The following is a 23589-nucleotide window of genomic DNA, read 5'->3' as shown; positions in this document are numbered from 1 at the left end:
AGACATCAAATATCATATAGCAAGTCTGTATTTGTAAGCTGGTAAACCAGATCAAGCAATACAATCTTGCCCTCCTTTCTTCCCGTGGACGTAGATTTACCTCAGTAAATCGAACCACGTAATTCCTTGTGTCGTGATCTGTATTTATTACCTGCATTTACTACCATCAAAAATTCGCCCAATCATCACTGGCGCCGTCTGTGGGAAACAGAGAACCAAATCTGTGATAAAAGCGAGTTTTTGATCCTCTTCCACCAAAAAAATGCATACCAGATCACATAATACCCGTGCTTCCGTCCGTGATAACCATGAGGAAGCTAGTCCAGCCCGCAGGTCTGGAAAACAGCCTCGGGAGAAATCTACTTCCAGTTCTCACGGAGAAGGAACAAGCCGCTCAAAGACTCATCGCACCGAGTCTTCCCAGCAGCCCGATTTGAACGAGGCTGTCAAGTTGTTTTTGGCCGAGAAGCAGGAAGAGTTCTTAATTTTCCTGCAAAAGGGCCAAAAGCCGGAGACGAAAACGGTGGATTCTCCCTCCTCATCCAGACATGAAAGTCACTACCGCAGTAGTGCCGTGTCTTCCAGGAAGAAGAATCCTCAACCCCGACATGTTCCTGTTCCTCCTCGGTACCGGAATCACAGGAGAACTCCATCTCCTCCATACCGAAGAGATGTCGGGTTCGCCATGTACGGAGCATTGAAGACTCCGTTCTCGGACGATATCACCCGAACTCCCTTGCCACAGAACTACCGAACTCCGTCAATGACTTATGACGGGTTAGTGAATCCTCATGACTTCCTGGGACGCTATCAGTATAACATGGCGAACCAGGGTCTCAATGAGGTCCATATGTGCAAGCTGTTTCCCGAGCTGCTTATCGGGAACGCAAGAAGGTGGTTCGATAGCCTCCCCAAAGGCAGCATTAGATCTTACCGAGATCTAATGGATGCTTTCCACAGGAGGTTCTTTCAGAAAGCGGAAGCCCGAATCACTTCGGCTCAGCTGCTTTCTACACGTCAAGGTCGCGACGAAAAGATCAGCGACTTTATGACGAGGTTCCACAAGGAATGCCTACAAGTAGATGATCTCAATGATCTACTTGTCATTTCGGCATTCAAAATGGAATCCTGCCCGGAGCTCTCTACAGAAAGCTCGTGGAATGCAGTCCGCAAACAGCTCAAGAGATGTGGGACATTGCGGACCAGTTTTCTCGTGCCGATGAGGCAGACCGTCGAAAACGGTCTTTAGACAGCTCATCTAGAGAAGACAAAAAGAAGCCCAATCATAGCGATCAGAGGCTTCCTCGCCGAACTCCTTCCCCACTAAAGGAGGGATAGCGGTCATCCGAGGTGATAAAAAAAGAGCGAGTGTTTGCAGATTGCGCTTAAAAGTGCCGAGCAATCAGATCGGCACCATCAAGCATAGCAATCACAGCAGCCGGAGTCAGAGGCAGGCGAAATGACCGAAGTCACACCGGAGCCGAACTCGATGGTGTACGGCACTGAAGCCGTGATTCCGGTTGAGATCGGCGTACCCAGTCCCCGAACTCTAAATTTCTCCTCAGAAATGAATGATGACGGACTGAGAGCCGAACTAGATCTGGCCAAAGAAAGAAGAGAATTGGCCTGCATGAAAGCAGCCAAGTACAAGGAGCAAGTAGCCCGGTATTATAACCAAAGGGTGAAAAAGCTGCAATTTCAAGTGGGAGATCTCGTCTTGAGAAACAACGAAGTAAGCCGAGCAGAAAAGCTGGGCAAACTCGAACCCACATGGGAAGGTCCATATCGGGTGTCAGAAGTCCTCGGCAAAGGGTCTTATAAATTGACTCACATGTCAGGAGAACAAGTACCCCGAACATGGTACATTTCCAACCTCAAGAAGTTCCATTTGTAAGAGACAGTCCGGTCAGTCAGTCTTGTGTCTAGTTCGGTCCTAGGGGTATGTGCTTTCTTTGTTTTTTACTTGTTTTTCATGTTTGTCTATGTGCGTTTTGTCTGTCTATGTGCGTGTCGTCTCTTACAAATGTTACTGAGGTATCTTGTTCTTCGAAGGCTGATCCCCTTTTTAGAACATGTATAAGCCAACGATTGTGAGTCCAAGCTTCTAAGGAGGATACAAGACCACAATTCAGCTTAAGAAACAAGCAGTTCGTCTGAAACGAACTGCAACAAAGGGAAAGTCCGATCCACGCGATAAAACTCGCCGAATTAGGACAAGGGAAAGTCCGATCCACGCGATAAAACTCGCCGAATTAGGACAAGGGAAAGTCCGATCCCAAATTAGGACAAGGGAAAGTCCGATCCGAGCGATAAAACTCGCCAAATTAGGACACAAGCTTAGTCTGGTCAAAGAAATTTACTTCATAAGACCAAAGACGAGTCCGGTCAAAGAAGTTTACTTCATAAGACCAAAGACGAGTCCGGTCAAAGAAGTTTATTTCATAAGACCGAGGACCAAGTCCGGTCAAAGAAGTTTACTTCATAAGACCAAAGACGAGTCCGGTCAAAGAAGCTTACTTTATAAGACCGAGGACGAGTCCGGTCAAAGAAGTTTACTTCATAAGACCGAGGACGAGCACGATGAAATTTTTTCGCTGAGCTGTAAATACGCAGTGATAGAAGCGAAATGAAGATTTCATTTATTAAAACTTGTTCGGCATACAACTCCGCTGCCCTACGAGAAGGCGTTACGCTATTACAAAGGACTATTCTACTGTCCACGGTTGCTAAAGTTGAGCCACCTATTCAAAAAATCCTCGTGAAGCCGAGTTCGGGCGTTCTCGGCAGCTGAAGAATAAGCAGGTCGACGAGATGCTCTAATCGACCTACCGCCTCTTCCCTGAGCCCGGGAAGCTCTAGCACCTCGGCGGCGAAGAGTCTCTTCACGAAGCATTTGTTGATCTTGCTCACTCATAATCACAGCTCCTCTACGAACTTCAGTCCGTCCTTGTCTTGACGTTTCCGGTTGCTCCTGAGTCCGTTCTCGTCTTGACGTTTCCGGCTGTTCCTGAGTTCGTTGCTGACTTGGAGTAGGGTTTTGAGCAAGTGAATCAGGGGTTTGAGCTGGAGTGCGACCATCTGTTGGCGGGAAATGCCTAAGGAATCTCTCGATTGAGGGACGCCGGGAAAGAATGATGTCGTACCGAGAAGCCCAGCGCCGCAATGATTTCACGACTTGTTGGCAAGCCGAGCTCTCCAGCGCATTGTTCCTCCGGAGTACATGATATTCCTCCCACAGTTCGTCAACTTGTTCCTGAACTTCAGAGATGGTCATTCCCCCGCGCCTGCAGATGAAATCCTCGTACGCAGTCCTCTCAGCGACGGCAGTGTTCAGCTCGGCCTCCAGATCTTTCTTTTCGGACTCTAAGTCCTTATTGTCGGCCTCCAGCTTCACTAAACAAGCCAAGAGTTCGTCATTCTTCATCTGGTCAGCTATGGCTTTTTTCTCAGCTTCGTCTAAAGCGGAAGAGTACAGCCGCTTCCAGTGAAGTACCTCCAGCTCCTTAAGAGTTAAGAATACAAAGCAGCTATGTCAGTTCGGCATTTCAGTTTACTGAGCAGGTAGTAAACCACAACAGGAGTAAAAGAGAGTACGAAAAGCTATACGAAGACACAAGTGTAGAAAGAAGAATTTTTTCATTCATAAGAAAAAAATTTTTTACACAAGGAGGGCTTCAAGGCCATTTTACAAGAAGGAAGAAACTAAACTAAGAGAAGGGAGACGAAATCATACTCCGCCAGCTTCGTCTCCGGCTCCTCGGTGAGGTTCAGCTTCCTTCTCCTTGTCAGCTTCAGCTTCAGCCTCGGCCTCCTGCTCCCCCAGCCTGCTCGGTGCCCCCATCACCGATCAGCAGCACCTCTTGCTCGGCCTGCCCGTCTCCGGTCTGCTGATCAAGCTGCTCGGTCTCACCCTCTCCGTGGAAAATTGGAGCGGGTGAAACTGGCCCTAAGGAGGCAAAGATAGCCTCCATATTCTCGTCCCGGTCAGCTCGGCAACTACGAACTCGGTCAGCAGAAAGCAGGACCGAGGACGAAGCAAGCTCCTCAAGGAGCGGCAGACTCTGGAGACGAGCTGCTATCTCTCGGCCGTACAGCGGCAGGACGACTTCGGGCCCCTGCTCGGCATTATCGGTCATCAGTTTCAGCAGATCACCGACAAAGGCCAAAAATTGATTGCTCAGAAAGAGTTTCTCCGCGAAAGCACGGAGAACCTCCCCTTGGGCAACCACGGCGGCAGCATCCCTCCGTTTCGTCTGCTCTCGCTGGATGACGAGCTGGTTTTTGGCAAACTGGGCTTCATCCTGGGCCGAGATCCTAGCAGCTCTGGCCTTCTCAAAGTCTGCCTTAGCCTGTTCGGCCTGGTGACGAGCAGCCGCCAACTTCCTCTGCATCTCAGCATAATCGTTGGACGCTTTGGAGAGTTCAACGGCGACGAGCTTGGAGAGCATATCGTTCCTCTGAAAATGGAAAAAGGAAAAAGTCAACCGAGGGGCCACAAAAAATACAGGAAAAAAGCAAGGCCAGAAAATCAAGAAGAGAATTCACCTCGGCGAAGTCCGTGGGCCATAAAAAGGGCTCACAGATATGTTCCGAAGGAGGCGCCAAGACCACGTCTTTCTCTGGCGCTCTTGGGGGTTTCTGAATCCTCCCTTCCCCTTGCCGAAGTCGACTCCGGCTTCTTTGGATCCGAAGAGGTCTTTTGCCTCTTCGGATTCTTCTCGGCATCAGACGCCGAGCTGGTGGTTTTCGGCCTCTCCGGTTCCTTAGATTCGGAGGATTTGCGACCGAGCTTGTTTAGCAAGTTCACTGCCAAAAAGCAAGAAAACAAGGTTAGTTTTCGTCGTCAAGGCAGTAATGCATAAAAAAGAAATCCTCACCCTCAGTCTCTTCGTCCGAAGACGAGGAGTCGAACACGAAGTCGCCCTTGACGAGCTCAGACTCCGAGTACTGCTTCCTAATCATGGGAATCTTATTGAGCTCGGCCTCGAGCTCGTCCAACGGTTCTACCGAGGATGAGGAATAACGGACTTCGGCCCTCTCCAGGAAAAGTCCGAAGCCGAAGTCCTATTATAAAAAAGAAACGATTTTGCCATTTCGGCCATTTGGTTTTACAAAAGGCTCTAAAGGGCTGTAAAGGGATCAAGTAAAACCAAGATCCTTCCTCTTAAACTGGAAGAAATTAAGGATTGCCCTCAGAGACAGATCCTTATCTAGCCTACGCAGTTCGGCAGCAAAGGCCGATAAGTGCCTCCAAGAATTCGGAGTCACCTGACCTAAAGGGAGTTGAAAAAAATCTAGCAGCTCTACAAAGGCAGGGGGAAGAGGGAAACGAAGCCCGCATTCCAAGCCGGCTTCGTAAACGGTGGCGTAACCCTCCGGCGGCGAGTCAGCCCTATGAAGGTCGTCGGGAATCGCAACCTTCCCCCCAGGAAAAAAATATTTTTCGTGTAGGGATATCACAGTATCCTTACTCAAGATGCTGTGAAAATACTCTACGGTCTTCTCCCCGGATTCTTTCCGGATAGAAGACCCCTTATCCCCTTTCCTACCGCTACCTGACTCAGAAGAAGAAGAAGAAGACATAGTTCTTACTCTTTGAAAGTCTGAAGAAATTCTGAAGAAATTTTTGAAAGCGGAAGGAAATTTTTACGCAAAAGAGAGAGAATGCAGAAGAAGCAATAGCAAAAGTGTTCAAATGATGAAGAAAGGACGTATTTATCAGATTCGGAGAAGATTTCAAAATCATCGCACCGTTTCGAATCCCACCTTTTCAGGATTCAACGGCCGGATTTTACTGTCGCATTTAATGCAGTCACGCGCAAGGCACGTCCCTAACGTCAGCCTCCCCCGTACCTTTATCCAGAATGCCGAAGTGACTCGCTTCGCCGAAGTGATTCACTTCGCTTTTCGGGGGGGGTAGTGATGGGGTACGTACTAAACAAGCCCAATAGCAGTGACGGCCCATCAGCCCAAAGCCCAAGGAAGAGTATCAGTTCGGCATTACCAAAGAGTTCGGCCCCAGCCTACAGCTCGGTAAAAGCCGACCAATCAAGCTCTACTCTCAGATCGGCAAAAGCTGCTCGGCAATAGTTCAGCAGTTCGGTCTCAGTATTCGACCGAACTGGGAGATAGTGGACTCATGCAGAACCTCCACGACCTCCACTACACGATCTATTTAGTGGTGTCAACTCATGCAGGATCTCATGCAGGATAGCAGACCAAACAAAGAGATAGTGGACCCATGCAGGATCTCATGACCTCCACGACATCCACAACCTAGTTAGTGGTGATGTAAGCCACGACCTAATTAGTGGTGATGTAAGCCACGACCTAATTAGTGATGATGTAAGCCACGACCTAGTTAGTGGTGATGCAAGCCACGATCTTAGTTCAATGTATAAATAGAACTTAGATCAGATAGACTAGGGGGGAGAGCGCTCTAGACATCAAATATCATATAGCAAGTCTGTATTTGTAAGCTGGTAAACCAGATCAAGCAATACAATCTTGCCCTCCTTTCTTCCCGTGGACGTAGATTTACCTCAGTAAATCGAACCACGTAATTCCTTGTGTCGTGATCTGTATTTATTACCTCAGTAAATCGAACGCCTCCTTATTGTTAATGAGCTACCCCATATATTTGTCAAATGAGAGGGCTTTCAACCCTTTTTGTCTATGGCATGCCCTAATAAGTTTAATGTTCCATTTAGATGGACAATTTAATATGATTGCTCATGACCTTGTTTAATCGACCAACTAAAGACTGCATTATACCACATACCAACATAGAATTCTATTCAAAAAGTGAATAGAATTATCGATTTGAGTCCATTTTCTAATTAGAAGCGAAGAGATATTGGTAAAGAAATTGAAACTGCTAACATGATTGGGGAATTGATGATGAGTTCACTATTATTATTGATAATGTTTCCTCGAACGATGTTGCATTAATATATTTGGAAGAAGCTAGTATTAGTTAATAGAGGAAAAATATTAGAAATGGTAACCATAAGCATATGAGCATTAATCAAATATTTAACTTAGTGGTGCAAGATGGCTTGAAAGTGTTGTTTGATTTGTTGGGTACTCAAGTCCTAGGTCGGATAATTTAGAGAGAGTTGTGAATTGAAAAAAAATACATCAATTAAGAGTTTGTTCTGTTTAGATGTTCCTATTTAATGGAACTCGACATTCTTGATGTTGGAGTCTGCAACAACATTTGAGAAAGCAAGCTTTATTATGTTTGTTCTGCTAGACCCAATGTACATAATTGATCTTGAATCTAATGATGGGTGCCTCGTAAGGATGATAGGATGAAAGCAAAACTGATGTTGAGTTTTTTAAGAAGGCAATTTATAGGATTTCTATATCTTTATGTATTACCTCTAATTTATTTTTTCATGAGATTCATAAAGTGCAAATATTGAAGGTGGTGATAGATGAATTGTGTAGAATGACAAAAAAAATGAAAGAAATGTTTGACAAATATTGGATAGGTTTGAAGAAGGTGAACAAGTTAATATTCATGGTTGTTGTCGTTGATCCTTGATACAAATTGAAACTTGCATTTACGCGTATGTATGCGATGGGTTGGCTAACTCATTTGCAAAAGAAGTTTACATATGTTGGTGATTAAAAACAACCAATTTGATTTGTTTGTTAAGGAAAATATTGATGGGCAAATGTGAAACTTGATGACAATGATGTCTTAAAGAATGTGATGAACAAGTTAGGATTCGTTCATGAAACTTTTCACCATAGAGATGATAGTGTAATGATTTAGGAAAAAAAATGAATGATGACCCCTGGAATTGACCACACACTCCCTTAATATAATAACACAAGATACCAGCATCATTCTCGTCGATTTAAAAGCAAAACTCTCCAAGCCCAAGTTGTGTTTCTTTTGAGAACAACATACATTTGATCCAAAATGAAGAGAGGGCTTGTTATTATTGATTCATGATTATAATGTTTTGCTCAATATCTGGCAGATGTAGTAAATGTTTGTTCAAAAAGAACATTGCTCTAACATATTTGCACCTAACTTCATGGAAAACAAATGTTTGAAGGGGAAGTTTCTCAATATGAGCATTTGCTTTATTGCTTCTTCATTTGACAGTCACAACTTGTGTCATTAATTATGTTCAAATTTTTTGATAATTAACAGATTCAGTTTGTATATGCATAGTAAATAAGAAAATGATGATTAGGCATTAAATTTAAGACCAAAGTTTGTGATTCCATGATCAACCACACCAACAATTCAAACATATGGAGCAGGCTTAGGCAGGTTTTGGACAATTCCACACAATTGCTGTGTTTCAGGCAGGTTGTACTCATCCCTCAAAGTAGAGCTGTTGCTGTTGCCCCAAATAAGCCCTCTCTTGCATCATCCACCTTAAACTCCACATGCCTGCATTGTCCAGCGTCGTCATCACCGCCCCCCATGACATCGGGTACACCTGAACCGTGTGCCTGCTCACCGATTCCAACAGATTTTAATTCTTCCCCTTCTCCGGCGCCCAACAGGTGAGGAGGAAGGGCTCGTCGAGGTGGTTGAAGACGATGTTGTCATTGGAGGTGCAGAGCAGTTGATCATGGGGCCGGGAAATTGGCCGTTTATAAGGATGCCTTGCTGGGGGACGCCGAGAGGGGAGATGTTCCCATACTCGACCTTCCATTCCAAAAAGATGTAAGGGTCCTCGGCCAATGTCCCTGCCCACAAACACATAACTACTCTTCTTGGACAACATTGTTATGCCTTTATTTTGCACCCTCATTCAACCCCCCTACTTATTTATATATATATATATATATATATATATATATAGGGTTTTGATCTATGCAAAACTAGATTTAAATACAGAAACGCAGAACAATATCTATATATATATATATATATATATATATATTTTTTTTTTTTTTTCGACTAGCTTACATGTATGTATGTATCTCGGATATATATATATACGGCGCCACATCTACTCTGTTACCAACACTTCTCATCTTAATTATGTATGTCTAACCATCTACTTAACTATTTTCTCTACTAATAATGAAATTATCATCTATTACATGCTACGTCTCCTTAACAGTATTACTAATATACATTTATTTTGTGCATGTCTTTATTGACTACCTCACCATGCCTTGTATTTGATTAATCATCGACTTTATATACTACTTCCTCCATTCCACAGTAATGAAGGCGTTTTTTTTCGGCACTAAAATGACAAAATATTGAACGGCTGGGAGTATGCATTTTTCTTTCATCTACCCCCAAAAAAATGGGTCTTATTTTTCCATCTCTTGTGCTTGTCTTGGAGTCTGAATTTGATCACTTCAAGCACATTTTTACAATTTTCCATGATCCCCTTTTGACATATCTACCTAAGAAGCTGCGTGGAATATTTAAATATGATTTTCAAATATACTTTCCTTAATTTAAACACATCAAGCAAAGCGTAAGGAGATACAGTTAAGTCGACAAAAATAGGAAAGACACATTTACAATGCAATAGAATGGCATTATCATTATATAACAACACATTTGAAGCAAAAATGGAAGTGTAAAAATCCATGCTCGAGAAACTCCTGGCTAAGTGGAAGCCATTTCCATTATTCATCTTACTCCCTCATATAATTAATTATAATGTCCGTGCACAAGCAGAATGTTGCTTGTTCACTCTAAATTAAAAAAGCTGGATGAGGTTAAAGAAATTACATAGCAGGCAGATAACCATCATCACCACTACAGGAAAACATAAATCCTTCATTAGGTAACTGAATCAAGATGCTTCGGGCGTCTCGAATCTTGTAGGAGTATCGATTCCCATCATGCAGCAAAGGCCCGATATCAAAATAATAAGCAACACAAACCCCTGCAACATAGTAAAAACCATAGACTTTGAGACCATCATACTGTTTAATACAACATATTCCAACATAATAAAAACCGTAGAAACTAGTAATACTTAGCTTTCCAGCTTCAGTACCCAACTTTTTCCAAAAATTCAAATGAGAGGGACAAACGCAATCTACTTACCACTAGAAGTCCTCCAAAAGAGATGACTTAATCTGGCAAACTTCATCACAGCCAGTGGAATTAGATGATGCATTTCCAATGGTACCTTCAGCGAGGAACCTTTCTATTCCCATGTGCGAGTGATACTCAACAGATCTAAATGGATCAGAAATGTAGAGGAACGAATATTTTGCACCCATCTCACTCACTGCATTGAGTAGTTGAGAAAGAATGTTTCCTGCATATGCAATCAACCTGTTAGTTTACTCCATTTTACAGATTCAACATAATAATAGACAACAATGATAATGATAACAACAATTTTTTTTAACACGGCATACTTTCAGAATCTGGCGAAAACATGGAATCTCCAGGGCACATGACAATCAGATCAGTTTGCCCGTCAGAAAACTTTTCAAACCTTGAATTCAGGTAGTCCTGCAAGTGAAGCACACTGTCAGTAAATAGGACCAGAAGAAATAACAGTCAAGGTTTGTGGTTGTCAGTGGTACTTACATTAACCGAGCCAACATCATTTATCTTATCAAAATTTTCACCATCCACAGAACATGACCCCACTAAAGCAATTCTACCAACTCCAAAATTATGCTGACAAGTTTCAGTAAACTCTGAAATTAAAGAGTTCTCTATGGATGCTTTTTCCTCTCCAGCAACTACATAAGGAAAGGCCACAGAGGAATTGGAGTGGGAAAATGAGTCCTGACATTAAGTAGCCACAGTTCAGCAAGATGTTTCAAATGATATTGTGCTAAAACTATTTATTCAATTAAAAGTGAAACCCAATTAACCTTAAGCAAGTCTATAAGTGCTGGATCAGTCTTTGCGGAGCTGGAAACTTCTAGAGATTGTAACTGCATACAGAGACATGTAAAAAGTTACGTTAAGAAATATTACAATACTAATGAAATGAGAGTTGCACGTGTTTTGGAGCTCATTCGGAAAAATCCCTAATTTTCCACTTATCATAGATGGATCATCATGTATTTGTATTGACGCCTGATGGACAACAAATCACAAACCCAAGAATTTATCAGCTTGGATTCTGAAAAGAAGAGTTTCAATTGTCATATACAATACACAATATGCAACAAGTAAATGTGCTCATCCCTTATTCCCTGCTTAAGAAATACCATATATACAATACACAATATGCAACAAGTAAATGTACTCATCCCTTATTCCCTGCTTAAGAAATACCATGGATATGCTATTCTATATTCCTTGATATAGCATGACATTAGACAGTTAGTGTACTAAGATAACTGATCATTCGAAAGAGAAATTGATTTTTAAAGATGTGGGTGTAGAGCAGCTGAGCAGGATCAGCATAAGATACATGCCTATTTTCTTGCACACCAATCACATATATATCAAAAGGAAAATGGAAAATGGAAAAAGAATAAGAAAAAAAAAGAGAGAAGAAAAAACATTAATACCTCTGATCCAATAAAAAGGAAGGCGAAATTATTAGATCCTTGCACTTCATCGCTTGAGCACTGCATACAATGAAACCACCAATTATATACATCCCACCAGATGACGATACCTATATTTTCATACTTGTTTGCTCTAAACAATCTGAGATACTTGATATCAAAATCTATATCAAGGATGTACATAATACCAGGTATTTCGACCATCCACCTTCAGTCATTGCAGATTTGGCTAAATCCCTAGGAGCCAGGATTCTATAATCAACCATTTCTTTATTCCTGCCACATGGTCGTAAAAATTTAGATAAATATTGTGTGTAAAAAGCTCCTAACGTAGAAGATCCATGGGCTCATCATCACAAAACTAGGGAATGGGTGGTCATGAGTAATAAGTAAGAACAAATACTGTCACTAGCTTGTGCAAAGCAGAATTAGACATGAAAACAGCTTAACTAAAAGGGTGTTCAAATGAACAGGTAATTTAAGCTCTTTAGAACAAATTATGTGATGTTTGATAGCTTGCAAGAGCCACAAAGTGCTTGGTGACCATGTACTTCTTTTAAGATCTTTTTCACTCTCAAAAAAAAGATTTTAAGAGTTTATAAGCTCTTTTAAAAAGGATAAAACTTTCTTTAAACGAAACAAATTAGTGTCATAAACAAATTATAGACTAGTTATTACAACCTTATCATCAGTGACATCTTATATGGTTATCATCTGATCATTCCAAAATCTTATTAATAAGATCTATCCAAAAACTATCTTAAAGGAACTAATATGAAGCCCTCAGAAAAAGGTCCCTCTGAATCAAATTAGACATAGAGAGAAACTAAAGTTACATAAGTAATTAGTTGGATTAGAAACATCAAGCATGCTACCCATTAGGTCATGAATCAACTTGGAGTCTCCTACAACTCTGAGACAATCAGTCATGAATACACCATAACTAAGAAACTGGCAATTAATTACCAAAGATATAGCAGTTAGTTACGATTAGAAGGAACTTCAAATATTATTACCCATTCAGATGAGACGACCATAAGAATGCCGGAGAGTAAGTGAGTCCCAGAGGCAACTGAGCCACAACAAGAAGAAGAGCTGACACGATTGCCAACGAAGAAGTCGCCATCCTCATTCTGAAAGTCCAACAACTACACACCGTGATTGGATTGGATTGGATTGGATCACCAGATAACAATACCCCCTCACTAGCGTGAACGATTAAGTTGGATTGAAGTGATCAGCTAGCTATGCATCAAAAAAGAAACGCATAAATTAGCAATTTCGATTCTGAAAAAAGGTTGCAATCCAACAAATCGCTGCGTGACTGGTTGGATCTGAACTCATTTAGGTTACATGAATATGATTGGAACGCAAAAGGAAATTGTCAAAATCTCGCAAGAAATATCAATAAGATGAATCTCTCACCGAAATCGAAATCGGAATCGGAATCGGAATCGAAATCGAAATCGAAATCGTAATTGCAGTGGCCACGTTGTGTTGGATAGAATATTGCTTTTCAGTTTCCAACAATTTCCCTTATCACGAACGAACCAACATCCGAATTAGTTTTAGCCTTTCTTTCTTTTTCCTACAATTTGTGTATCAAGAATTATTTTTCTTTTAACTATTTATCCGTGGAATAAAATAAATTAAAAAAATTATGGTTATTGGCCTAATATCACGAAACTTATTGAAATACTATTATATTTCATCATGAAATTTGGAATTTGTAAATAATATCATGAAGTTATTTTCTATTGTCAAATAAACTTACGTGTAACGAGGTTGTAAAATTTTGCTTACCTAACTCATTGGGATTTTTGAGTTAGACTTAGGCGGATTGAGAGCTTTCACAGTGCATAAAGGAGGGGGTGCGGTGAAGGGAGAGATCGATGAGGGATTCGGATAAGGGGCAGCTTGGTTGCTCGCTACACAGTGTTGCTGCCACCGAGCCATGTATACCACGGACTCAGATGTATATTCACCGAGACTAGAAGGATGCTCCTTTGCAGCTATTTAAAGATTAACTCTACAAAGACCTTTGATGGCCTGATTACATGTTCTGACGATGGTTCCGAATGCAGAACGTTTTTTCCTTTCCTCCAAGCTGGTCAGATCAAAGAAGTTTGGTCACGGGCCTATGTTTTCCTACACTAACTTAGCTATTCTTTAATTTTGCATTTAGGATTTGTAAATTTTAATTAGTAATGTTTTAATTTTAGTCATAATTAATTAATGAATTTGGCATCATACATATCTTTATGGTAGGTCAAATTTACAAAAAAAAACAACAAGATGCTGTAAATTAATATGAGATGGGAGGGGAGGGAGTCGCCCCAATGTGGGAGTTGTGGCTTGGAGCATAAGATGAGGAGAATGATGACGTGACGGATTGTTATGGTACGGTGGGCGCGTGGGTTGAGAATGCTCTAAAAAACAACGTTGTTTTATAAATATTTGTTCACGTTTTAGAGAAATGGAGAGATAAATTGATAAACCCATTTAGCATGTTTCGGAGAAATACGTGTATTCCCGTAACTGTCATCACAAAGCTTCAAAATCTGACAATTAGATCTCCAACGTCGTCTTCCTTGCACGAATAAGTTTAAATTACAATTGGTCGACAATGTCTGTTTGACAATAAGAAGTAATTTCATGATAGAATTTATCAACTTTAAAATACATGATAAAAAAAAATCATGATATTAGGACTAATAATTAATAATTCAAATAAATTACTATAATTTAGGAAAATAAAATAAACCCTTATATATTCGATAAATTACAATAGAAAAATATGCTTTCAATCGAACGGAATATTATGTATACTACGTAAAGGGGATAATCAAATCCTACTATAGCATCATTACCAAAAATCCAGTGGAATTATTGAATAAAGTTGAATGTGTTGTGTTGTTGAGTTAATCGGTGTGAGGGATTGGGGTTGGGGGAGGGAGATGAAGGTTTAAGTTGTTGTGAATTGTGATGTAAAGTTGCAGTTGGAGTTGGAGTTGGAGTTGGAGTTCCAGCAGAATCGGAGGGATATATAATTATAATGCGTTGTGGTGGATGTGGATTGAGGTGGAGAGAGATTGAGGATTGGATTCGTGAGTATGACAACATTCAGCGCCTCGCCATCAAATTGATCTACGCTCAGATTGCCTGCGCCTTAATCGGATCGCTTGGTGCGCTCTTCAACGGCGTTTTGCTCGTCAATTTGGGGATTTCTCTCTTCGCACTCGTCGCCATTGAGAGCAGCAGCCAAAGCCTTGCCAGAACTTACGCCGTCCTCCTCTTCTCCTCCATTTTGCTCGACCTCTCCTGGTTCTTCCTCTTTTCTCACCATATCTGGTATCCTTTTTACTTTCTTCTCCTCCAATAATTCTAATTATCTCTCTCTAACTTGCTACTTTCCATACTAGTTTATAATCATTGTTGTTTGCTTGCAGGAACATTCCATCTGAGATTTATGGAACATTTGTTAGTTTATCACTCAAGCTCACACTCGCTATGCAAATTATTGGATTTTCGGTGAGGTTATCATCTTCGCTCTTGTGGATGCAGATGTACAGACTAGGTGCTTCTTACATGGACAATTCGGTTCATAGAGATGCAGATGTTGATCTGAGAAATAGTTTTCTCAGTCCCATGGCTACTGTAGTTAGACCTCCCTCTGCTTCTGATGATGTAATTGGAGGTTCCATATATGATCCTGCATATTACTCATCTCTTTTTGAAGACGGAGGGGATGATGCTTTCCTGTCTGAGGTAAGCTATCACATTTCTAATTGAACATTTGTCACTGCTAGATTCTCTATCAGTATGTGTACTCATGATGTTAAATGATTTAAGTTAGACAACAGTACCTAAAATTACTAGGTAAGAAATGAATAGATTACTTATCATATGCTATTTTGAATGGGCATCTGTCTGTACTCCTGTTCTTTGAATATAGATAAGCAACTTTTCCAAAACATCAAGTGACAATTTTTGTTTGTGTATCTGTTTGAAGATGACAGGAGTTGTATCCTATACTCGTCTTAAGTTTCTTCCACAAAACCTCCAAAACGGGATATAAACATAGGGTGATGTGGTGGTTTTTGGCACCTTAGGTAAGCAAGTGACCTCTGTGAAGCAAAGATTTGCATCATATGTCGCATCTGATGTTTTCTTTGAACAAATATAATGCACCATTTAGGAGATATGATCAACCACCACAAATATCGGTTTTATCTGCATCCTAGTATTCCAAGACAACCCACAAGTCATTGCATAAGTTTTAACATTGCCATTATAGAACAGTCTGGTGCACAATGGAGCGATACATCTTACTGCAGGCCAAAAGTTGGAACAACGTGATATATGCCCAATTAAGTAAAAACATTGTAAAAACATAGTTTTAACATTGCCATTATAGAACAGTCTGGTGCACAATGGAGTGATACATCTTATTGCAGGCCAAAAGTTGGAACAACGTGATATATGCCCAATTAAGTAAAAACATTGGAATTTTCTGACTTTGTGGTCGTAGTAGATCAATTGGAGGTCTTAATCACCTCTTTTTATTCTCAACTCCATGCAGCCACTCAATATTGACTATGCATCTCTATAAAAAATCACTTGTAATGAATTCAGTCTCCAACTGTCACTTAATGGTACTAATTTCACTCTATATAGATTTTCGCAACTTCCTCCGTCAATAATCACCATGTGAAGTTCTCTACATATTTCTCTCTTCTTCTACCTTTGGAGACAACATGGTTCATTATACAGCTGAACTATTGATCTGCTGGTCCTCATTTGTAATTTAATCCTTGTTGCCCAACGATTGTTTGTGCGGGAGGTGATATTCCAACCTTTATCCTAGGGGTTCCCAGGACTCCATTTCTTTGAATCTTGGTTGTAACTAATTTTCTTGATCCCCATTATCTTCAGGTTGTCTTGTGGAATTTCTAACCAACGACACATCAATCAACATGTTATCTTTTTTGTCCCCCTTTTTTGCCCCTTTTATTTTATTATTTTGGAGTGAAATCTTTTCCACTTAAAGGCACTGATTTTGATTTTTAATTATTGATTTACAAAATATTGACATTGGCAATTAGCTAATTCATATTTATACTTATTATGTTCCAGTCTATGAATAACATCCTTGTTAGTAAAAAGGGCAGGAAGTAAAAACGCCAGGAGTCTAGGACTTCAGTCTTCGACTGGGGCAACAAGATTCTCTATCTCATTGAGGATTTGTGCTCTTCTTTCATTCTCTCTAGAAGATAAAAAATTCTTCCACACTTTTCTGCTCCTGAATTCCATATGGGCAAGTAGAATAGAAATGGCATGTTAAAATTACTCTTGACTGACATAGAGTGGGATTTTATAGGCTATTTGGCTGAATATTGAGTTTTTGTAGACTAAGTGCAAACCTATTAACTTTTAGTGTAGCCAGAAAACTCGACATTCTGAAGGTGTGATGTACATCTTACCTATGATACTCATCATCTCAGCCCTTATTTACTGTTTGTGACTAGTAGATGCCAGAATCATGTTTACAATTAAGAGAATATTGAGATTTTGGGTGACAAAATTTTTATTATTTTCCAGAATCATGATATGGTTCTTGAACTAAAGGGGTTTTAGGGTAAAAACTCAAACTTTTTAGCAGGTGGAGTGCATTTATTTGGATAATGCCAGCTTAATTTACTTAATGAAAGTTGTTTGCAATTAATTTTGAGTTTCAGAGTGATACAGATATGTGTAGTCTTATATATATTGAAGATTTTGCCTGCGCATTCACGCTGCCACTTAATTATCCCACTCAAATCCCCTCCCCCCCCCCCTCTTTTGTTACACAAACAACTTATTTGGTGACTAATCTAAAATTACTTCTAAGAAATATTTGTCTTATAGTAGTAATTTTTTTCTTACATGTACTAATAATAATAACTTATAGCTAAAATTCAATTATGCATATCGATATCAGTAACTAGCATGAAATATACTTGTTTTTATATTGCCATGTGATGCTGGATATATAGGAGCCCCGTGGACTGCTTAACTAAGCCTAACAATGTTTAAGGCCTTTGTGCTGAATTTAGCGTCTTCTCTTTTAGTAGTTTGATTCTGATTCTGATGAAATGCAATTGTATACTTATGCTTACTACAGATGACTAAAATATTTGTATGCCTTCTTTTTTATGTCAGGGTGGCCCAAATCATGGCAATTCTGTAGGCAACTATGTATCTACTACTGAAACAGCTTATCGAAATACATCCACAGGGAGACCTTTTCATTCTAACGATGTAAGTTTTTGCTACATATCTTCTAATTGCAGTTGAATAAAACCTCTATAATTGTTAGAACTGACAAAAAAGATAGGCTCTATTATACGATTACAAACCTGTAAATTAGTAGATATTCTCTAGTGAAATATATAGATCGTATGAGATTCTTGATGATGTTGAATATTTGTGAAGTTAAGCCCAGTGCCATATCTCACAGAAGAGTGGAAATCTTGTTTAATTTCAGGGTGAGAGAGGTATGAGAAAGCCCCAGGTGGTCTGAACCAGTTGTGGATGATTCTTTTAGTGAGAGAAGATGGGTCTGATAGATAGGTGGTGGGAAAGCAAGATTTGTACAGATATGAGTCATGTATTCTTTTTGCAGCCAAAATATGATGTGAAGATATGTAGCAACTTGTGTAGATGTATGTCCAAGGAAAGAGGCATGTTGTACTTGCATTTGTATGTTCCAAGTAAGCTTTGCAAGTATAACAATGATTTTGCAATATGCTTTTAAGTAAAAATACCTTCCTAATGCTTGTTTTGGTGCCCTACAACGCGCGTGGATTAAGATGAATTAGAAAAAAAATGAAATAAAACGAACATTACTTTTGCATCTTTTCCCTAATATGTGATTTTTGTAATTTGTGATAATCTATTAGGATTTGAGGAAAATATTGTGAAATGATCTACCATGTGTCTAAAAATGGTTATGTTGATTGAGTGGATGATGAAAAAAAAGGGAAAGGGGCGATGAGAATGGGAGGTATTATTAGTAGGTGTTTTATTGGTGATAATGGGATTGAAGGGTGGTTTGAAGTTGAAAGTTAATGGTAAGGAGTAAGGATTGGGGATTTGATAAATTTATTTTGTTCAGGGAAAATATGAATATTAATCACATGGCAGCAGCAGCCTCGGAGATTATTTGGCAAGGATTGCGACTGTCTCTTGGTGGCTTCTTTTCCAATTTTGAACCTCTTCATTGCTGCCGGCAGGTGCAAAAATGGAGCACGATGGGGCTCGGAGGTACTGGTGTCACATGTGCTCTCGAACAGTGAATCCCATTAGGGAGATGAACTGCCCTCTTTGTGGGAGCGGCTTCCTCGAAGAAATGCCTGACTCTGACCCTGACCCGCCTACCCACAATGACCGCGTCCTCTCCCTCTTGGCCCCCATCTTGCTGGGCTTCGTGGCTCGTCCCTTGATGGAACCAGAATCAGAGGATCATGCTACTGCTACTGCTGCTGCTGATAATGCTGATGTTGATAATGCTGCTGCTGATAATGCTGATGTTGATAATGCTGCTGCTGATAATGCTGATGCCGATCAACAACTGGTGACGAGGCAGAACCCCACCGCCATCCTCCAGCTCCTCCAGAGCATCCGAGCTGGAATCCAGGCAGCTGATCCTGATCATAATCAAGACAGAGAAGGAGAAACTAGAGACGGACAGCGTGTGATCTTGATCAACCAAACGTTTGGCGACCATATCTTTGGCGCTGGCCTAGATTTGCTGCGGCAGCATTTGGCCGAGAATGATCCCAACAGGTATGGCACTCCACCAGCGCAGAGAGAGGTGGTCGACACCCTGCCTTCTGTCACCATCCATCACCCAATGCAGTGTGCTGTATGTTTGGAACACTGCGAGGAAGGGGAGGAGCTTAAGGAGATGCCTTGTAAACATAAGTTCCACTATCATGCCCTGGCTGCAGCTGCATAGTTCTTGCCCTGTCTGTAACACAGCAGTTGCAGATAACAGAACTACTGACAACGGGACACAATTCTCTGTTCCGCTTCTCTGGCCTTTCACTGCTTTGTTTTCACCTTCCACTTCCTCCCACCATACTGATAACTGATTACTCAACATATTTTGTAACTACTCAATCACAGGAATAGGATAGTCAACTACTAAGTAGCCTGTTTCTGTAACGCCAACTCTCACCATTACTTTCATAGGAGAGTGTATTTGGTGACTGAAAACACCATTATATTGGAATTGGAATGATATATGTTCATTTCATCTGTATACTACAACCATGATAGACAACCACCATTTCTCATATTTAAGTTTGAAATATGCCAAATTACATTTATTTCCAGGGTGCAAAATGAAATAACACCCTGTCAATTGTGGTGAACAACACAAAAAGTCTAGCACCCACATAAGGGGAAAAGATAAGTAAAACAAAACAAAAACACATATGAAAGCTTTGATGGCTTGTTCACCGGTATTAATCCCTGTCATCTCAGAATAGAAAATCACTTCACAGTGACAATTTTGATGATAGACGCCGTTCCAATTCGGTGAAGAGCCACGACAGCGTCCCCAGCCTTGCACAGGCCTTTAGTTTTAGCATGCTCAAGAGAAAATTCCAGCGCTTCCTCCGTAGACTCTTCATGAGAAGCCCTCGCAGATCCTGCACATAGAATTGGAACCAGACCCCTGAATATAAGGCTGTGCCTAGCCGGAGATTCATCACTGCATGACCAATCAAAAGAATCTGTCTTTATTTCAGGAACCACCACTGACAATATCGGCATGCCTGGCCTGTATTTAGCAACCAGCTTAGCAGTACTTCCTCCTCTAGTTAGGACCAAGATGAGAGCAGCTTTCGCTGAGTTAGCTGTCCGAACAGCTGATGATGCAAGACTCTCCAATGGGCTCATGGGGACTGGTGCATTTGACATTATTCGCTTGAATACATCGGAATAGTCAATCGTACTCTCAGCTTCTAAACAAATCTTTGCCATGGTGGCAACTGCGAGTTCTGGATAAGCTCCTGCAGCTGTTTCACCACTGAGCATGACACAGTCTGTGCCGTCAAGAACAGCATTGGCAACATCGGTTGCTTCTGCTCGAGTTGGCCTTGGGGACTTGATCATGGATTCCAACATCTGTGTAGCTGTCACCACAGGTTTTCCATGTATGTTGCATTTGTAAATCATCACTTTCTGAGCCAAAAATATCTTCTCAATAGGAATTTCCATTCCCAGATCACCTCTTGCAACCATAAAGGCATCTGAATTGGCAAGAATCTCATCGAAATTTGCCACCCCTTCTTGATTTTCAACCTAATAAAGAACACACAGTATAAGGGGAAGTTGTATGAAGTTATATATTTAACAATAGCCCAGAAGAGAAAGCCAACAATTGACATGAAAAATAAGTTTCAAACATTCAAAACTCCTCGACGGCTATAACCAACCAAATTTTATCACAGCAAAACTTGACTGCATTCTCACTTACTTTCCACAGTATTAGTTTAGTCAGTGAGAAACTATGCTGGGCATCCAACTCTTAAATCAATCAAGAATGGAGCCTTACAGGATAGCACTTTAAGTTTCAGAATTAAACTGGCATTGAAAAAAAAAACTGGACTGACCTTAGACATCAAAAGGATGCTCTTGGCATGTTCACCCAGCAACTTACGAACCTCCACCAAGTCAGAACCTTTGCGAACAAAAGAAAGAGCAATCATGTCAATCTTATTAGGAACCCCATTTCAATATATCTTCCTTGTCTTTCTCCGTCAAAGTTGGGAGGTCCACAATCACTCCAGGAAGATTGACATTCTTTCTCTCACCAATCATGGCAGTGTTCTCACAGCGACACCGTACCAACCCTTTCGCCTTGTCGCAAGCCAAAACAGTGAAAGTGATGGTACCATCAGCACAGAGTATCACACTCCCTGGAAAAACATCTTCAGCCAACTTCTTGTAGCTCATGCAAATCATCTTCTCATCACCCTTGATGTCGTAGTCGGTGGAAACTAAGATCTCCTGACCCTGTTTAAGCTGAACAGGCTTCCATCCTTCAAGAAGCCCGTTCGATTTCCGGTCCCTACATGTACGAAGCTAATAGCCTGATTAACCACCGTAAAAGCAAACACATGCTAATCATTCATTTTTTTTCCAATCTAGGTCAAATTCGAGATCTAATCCAGAGTGAAGTTCAATTAAATTGCAATTAAACTGATCCGAGGCAAAATCGATACAATAACAACTCGGAATTGAAGTCGAACACGAGATAATCAAACAAGGAAAGAGGCGAAAATGCTCTGAAAAGTGAAATCAAAAGCCGAATTCATGGAAAAACAACATGTAAAAACAGATCTACACGAAAATAAAACCTTGGTGTCGAAGCATGACGGCGCAGAGGATGCGGTGTTTTCCATGGCCTTGCGGAGATTATCGAGCGTTTCCTGGTGGTATTCATGAGATCCGTGGGAGAAATTGAATCGAGCGACGTTCATGCCCGCGCGCAGCAGCTTCTCGGCCATGGGTACGGAGCGGGAGGCCGGCCGAGAGTGCAGACGATCTTGGTCTTGGGGCGGCGAACGGATGCGTCTTTGTTGATCTCCATCTCCGGCGACGGCAATTGAAAGATGGATTCGGGAATCAAATCGAATCAAATCAAAGTTTGTTTTGGGTCTACTTTGGCTTTCGCTTTCTCAAGGAAGCACTCTTGTGCAAAGGGGCAGGCGTGATTTGATCAGAGCTATTTATCGTAATGATCCAACGATTCACACTGCGACACGTGGCGTTGACGGTTTTCGATCTATCAAGGAAGTCACAATTATTCGCATTGAGTTTTATTCTTGGCCAATACTCCAAGGAAAAGTTAGCCAACCTATTAACATTACTTTTTTTATAAATTTGTTCCAAAATAAAATATATTCCTTTGTCCCATTAGATTGCACTAATAGTCACGATCTTACAATATTAGCCAAATTAATCTTTTTTAGTGTTAAGTTCTAGTAGTAGTATTATATTTTTAGTGTCTCATTATAATTAATTTATGTAGATGCATAGTAAAAATTAAAAATAATATTATTAGTTTGAACCAAACCTTTACAATTTTGTTACACTTCTAAAAATCTTCATAAATGACATTATTCGCATTAAGTTTTATTCTTGGCCAGCCAGTACTCCAACGGAAAGGCCTACCTAATTACCGTTAAAGAATGTAGATACCTCCCATAATTAAAGACTCGCTTAACTTTTTTTTTCTATTTCATAATTAAATTGCTTACTTTATTTTTCTACTACTATTTTCTTCACTGCATTATTATTATTTTTTTACCGTAGGGGTACCCAACCTGCCTGGACGAAATCCAACTAATTCTGCTCGATTAGGGTAGTTGATTAAGACCGAAAGTCTCCTAGCAAGGTCACCACAGCTCTGCGCTGCCAATTGTGTTACATCCCGTTGATTACTACATTAAAATATTAAACATTACTCCCTCCGTCCCAACTGATTGAGTCAAAACTTTTGGGCACGTCCCAACAAAGTTGAGTCATTTTTCATTTTGACAAAAAAAAAAATATCTAATCACTTTTACTGTTCTGCATCCACATACTACTCTCTTATTTCTCCTACTTTCCCCTCTTATTTTATTTTCATTCAACACAATTCTTAATCTCCATGTCCAAAAAAAGTGACTCAAGTTAGTTGAGACAGAGGAAATATTCATTTTTTGTCAGTCTCATTCTATGAGCTATCTATGATAATAAAAATTAAGAATGATACTATTCGCTTTGGGAAAGTTTTTACACCCTTTGTCTCATGATACTCCACTTTTAATCTTTATTGTGTAAATTTAAGCATAAGTATTCGTATAATAAAGTTAACACTTCAAGTATAATAAGAGAACACTTAATAAAGGAACACTTAGCTAACTCTAATATCTAATTAAATACCATAATTTTCACTTAAAATAAAATAGTGCAATAGTTCAGAAAGATTCAAAAATGAAAAAGTGCAACTAGCATGAGAATAGGAGGGCAGTACAAATTTTATTCTGAAACCCTTTCGCCAAAATATTT

The 23589-nt window shown here is 40.4% G+C and overlaps 3 protein-coding genes and 1 pseudogene across 5 annotated transcripts; 2 read left to right on the top strand and 2 right to left on the bottom strand.

The window, feature by feature from the left end:
* Window positions 1–9486: 9486 nt before the first annotated feature.
* Window positions 9487–13074, bottom strand: LOC121756483. The gene is made up of 9 exons (XM_042152041.1): window positions 12910–13074; window positions 12501–12729; window positions 11673–11760; window positions 11485–11544; window positions 10837–10899; window positions 10544–10747; window positions 10369–10465; window positions 10049–10265; window positions 9487–9884 (listed from the first exon to the last, which is right to left on the bottom strand). Exons 2-8 carry the CDS (start codon window positions 12614–12616, stop codon window positions 10051–10053), a joined length of 843 nt encoding a protein of 280 aa, XP_042007975.1. The 5' UTR covers window positions 12617–12729; window positions 12910–13074; the 3' UTR covers window positions 9487–9884; window positions 10049–10050.
* Window positions 13075–14317: 1243 nt separating this feature from the next.
* Window positions 14318–18302, top strand: LOC121755837. 3 transcript variants are annotated; one of them, XR_006040868.1, is made up of 5 exons: window positions 14318–14835; window positions 14934–15252; window positions 15497–15596; window positions 17686–17784; window positions 18011–18041. XR_006040868.1 is itself a non-coding variant. In XM_042151249.1 (5 exons), the coding sequence occupies exons 1-5, from the start codon at window positions 14540–14542 to the stop codon at window positions 18044–18046; spliced, it is 666 nt and encodes a 221-aa protein (XP_042007183.1). In that variant the 5' UTR covers window positions 14320–14539; the 3' UTR covers window positions 18047–18302. The 3 variants fall into 3 exon arrangements, 2 of the variants coding, with proteins under 2 accessions (XP_042007183.1, XP_042007182.1); XM_042151249.1 differs by lacking the exon at window positions 15497–15596 and having other exon boundaries at window positions 14320–14835; window positions 14934–14964; window positions 15049–15252; window positions 18011–18302; XM_042151248.1 differs by lacking the exon at window positions 15497–15596 and having other exon boundaries at window positions 14325–14835; window positions 18011–18302.
* On the top strand, window positions 18080–19661 carry LOC121755836 (E3 ubiquitin-protein ligase SIRP1-like). The gene is made up of 2 exons (XM_042151247.1): window positions 18080–18236; window positions 18759–19661. The coding sequence occupies exons 1-2, from the start codon at window positions 18080–18082 to the stop codon at window positions 19481–19483; spliced, it is 882 nt and encodes a 293-aa protein (XP_042007181.1). The 3' UTR covers window positions 19484–19661.
* A 139-nt stretch (window positions 19662–19800) lies between these two features.
* Window positions 19801–22126, bottom strand: LOC121754628 (annotated as a pseudogene).
* Between the last annotated feature and the right edge of the window lie 1463 nt (window positions 22127–23589).

The sequence above is a fragment of the Salvia splendens genome, chromosome 11 (genome assembly GCF_004379255.2).
Source record: "Salvia splendens isolate huo1 chromosome 11, SspV2, whole genome shotgun sequence".
NCBI classification, from domain to species: domain Eukaryota; kingdom Viridiplantae; phylum Streptophyta; class Magnoliopsida; order Lamiales; family Lamiaceae; genus Salvia; species Salvia splendens.
Note: the sequence above shows the minus strand (reverse complement) of the source record. Positions and strands in the feature narration are given on the sequence as shown.

Excerpts from the sequence above, each read along its gene's own strand:
- LOC121755837 (XM_042151248.1), top strand. The coding sequence starts at position 14,540 with ATGCGTTGTGGTGGATGTGGATTGAGGTGGAGAGAGATTGAGGATTGG. Across the intron at positions 15,253-17,685 it reads ATGATGCTTTCCTGTCTGAG|GGTGGCCCAAATCATGGCAA; the intron begins GTAAGCTATCAC and ends TTTTTATGTCAG. Across the intron at positions 17,785-18,010 it reads GACCTTTTCATTCTAACGAT|GGTGAGAGAGGTATGAGAAA; the intron begins GTAAGTTTTTGC and ends GTTTAATTTCAG.
- LOC121756483 (XM_042152041.1), bottom strand. The coding sequence starts at position 12,616 with ATGAGGATGGCGACTTCTTCGTTGGCAATCGTGTCAGCTCTTCTTCTT. Across the intron at positions 11,545-11,672 it reads GTGGATGGTCGAAATACCTG|TGCTCAAGCGATGAAGTGCA; the intron begins GTATTATGTACA and ends CATTGTATGCAG. Across the intron at positions 10,748-10,836 it reads CACTTATAGACTTGCTTAAG|GACTCATTTTCCCACTCCAA; the intron begins GTTAATTGGGTT and ends ACTTAATGTCAG.
- LOC121755836 (XM_042151247.1), top strand. The coding sequence starts at position 18,080 with ATGGGTCTGATAGATAGGTGGTGGGAAAGCAAGATTTGTACAGATATG. Across the intron at positions 18,237-18,758 it reads CTTGCATTTGTATGTTCCAA|GTGCAAAAATGGAGCACGAT; the intron begins GTAAGCTTTGCA and ends TGCTGCCGGCAG.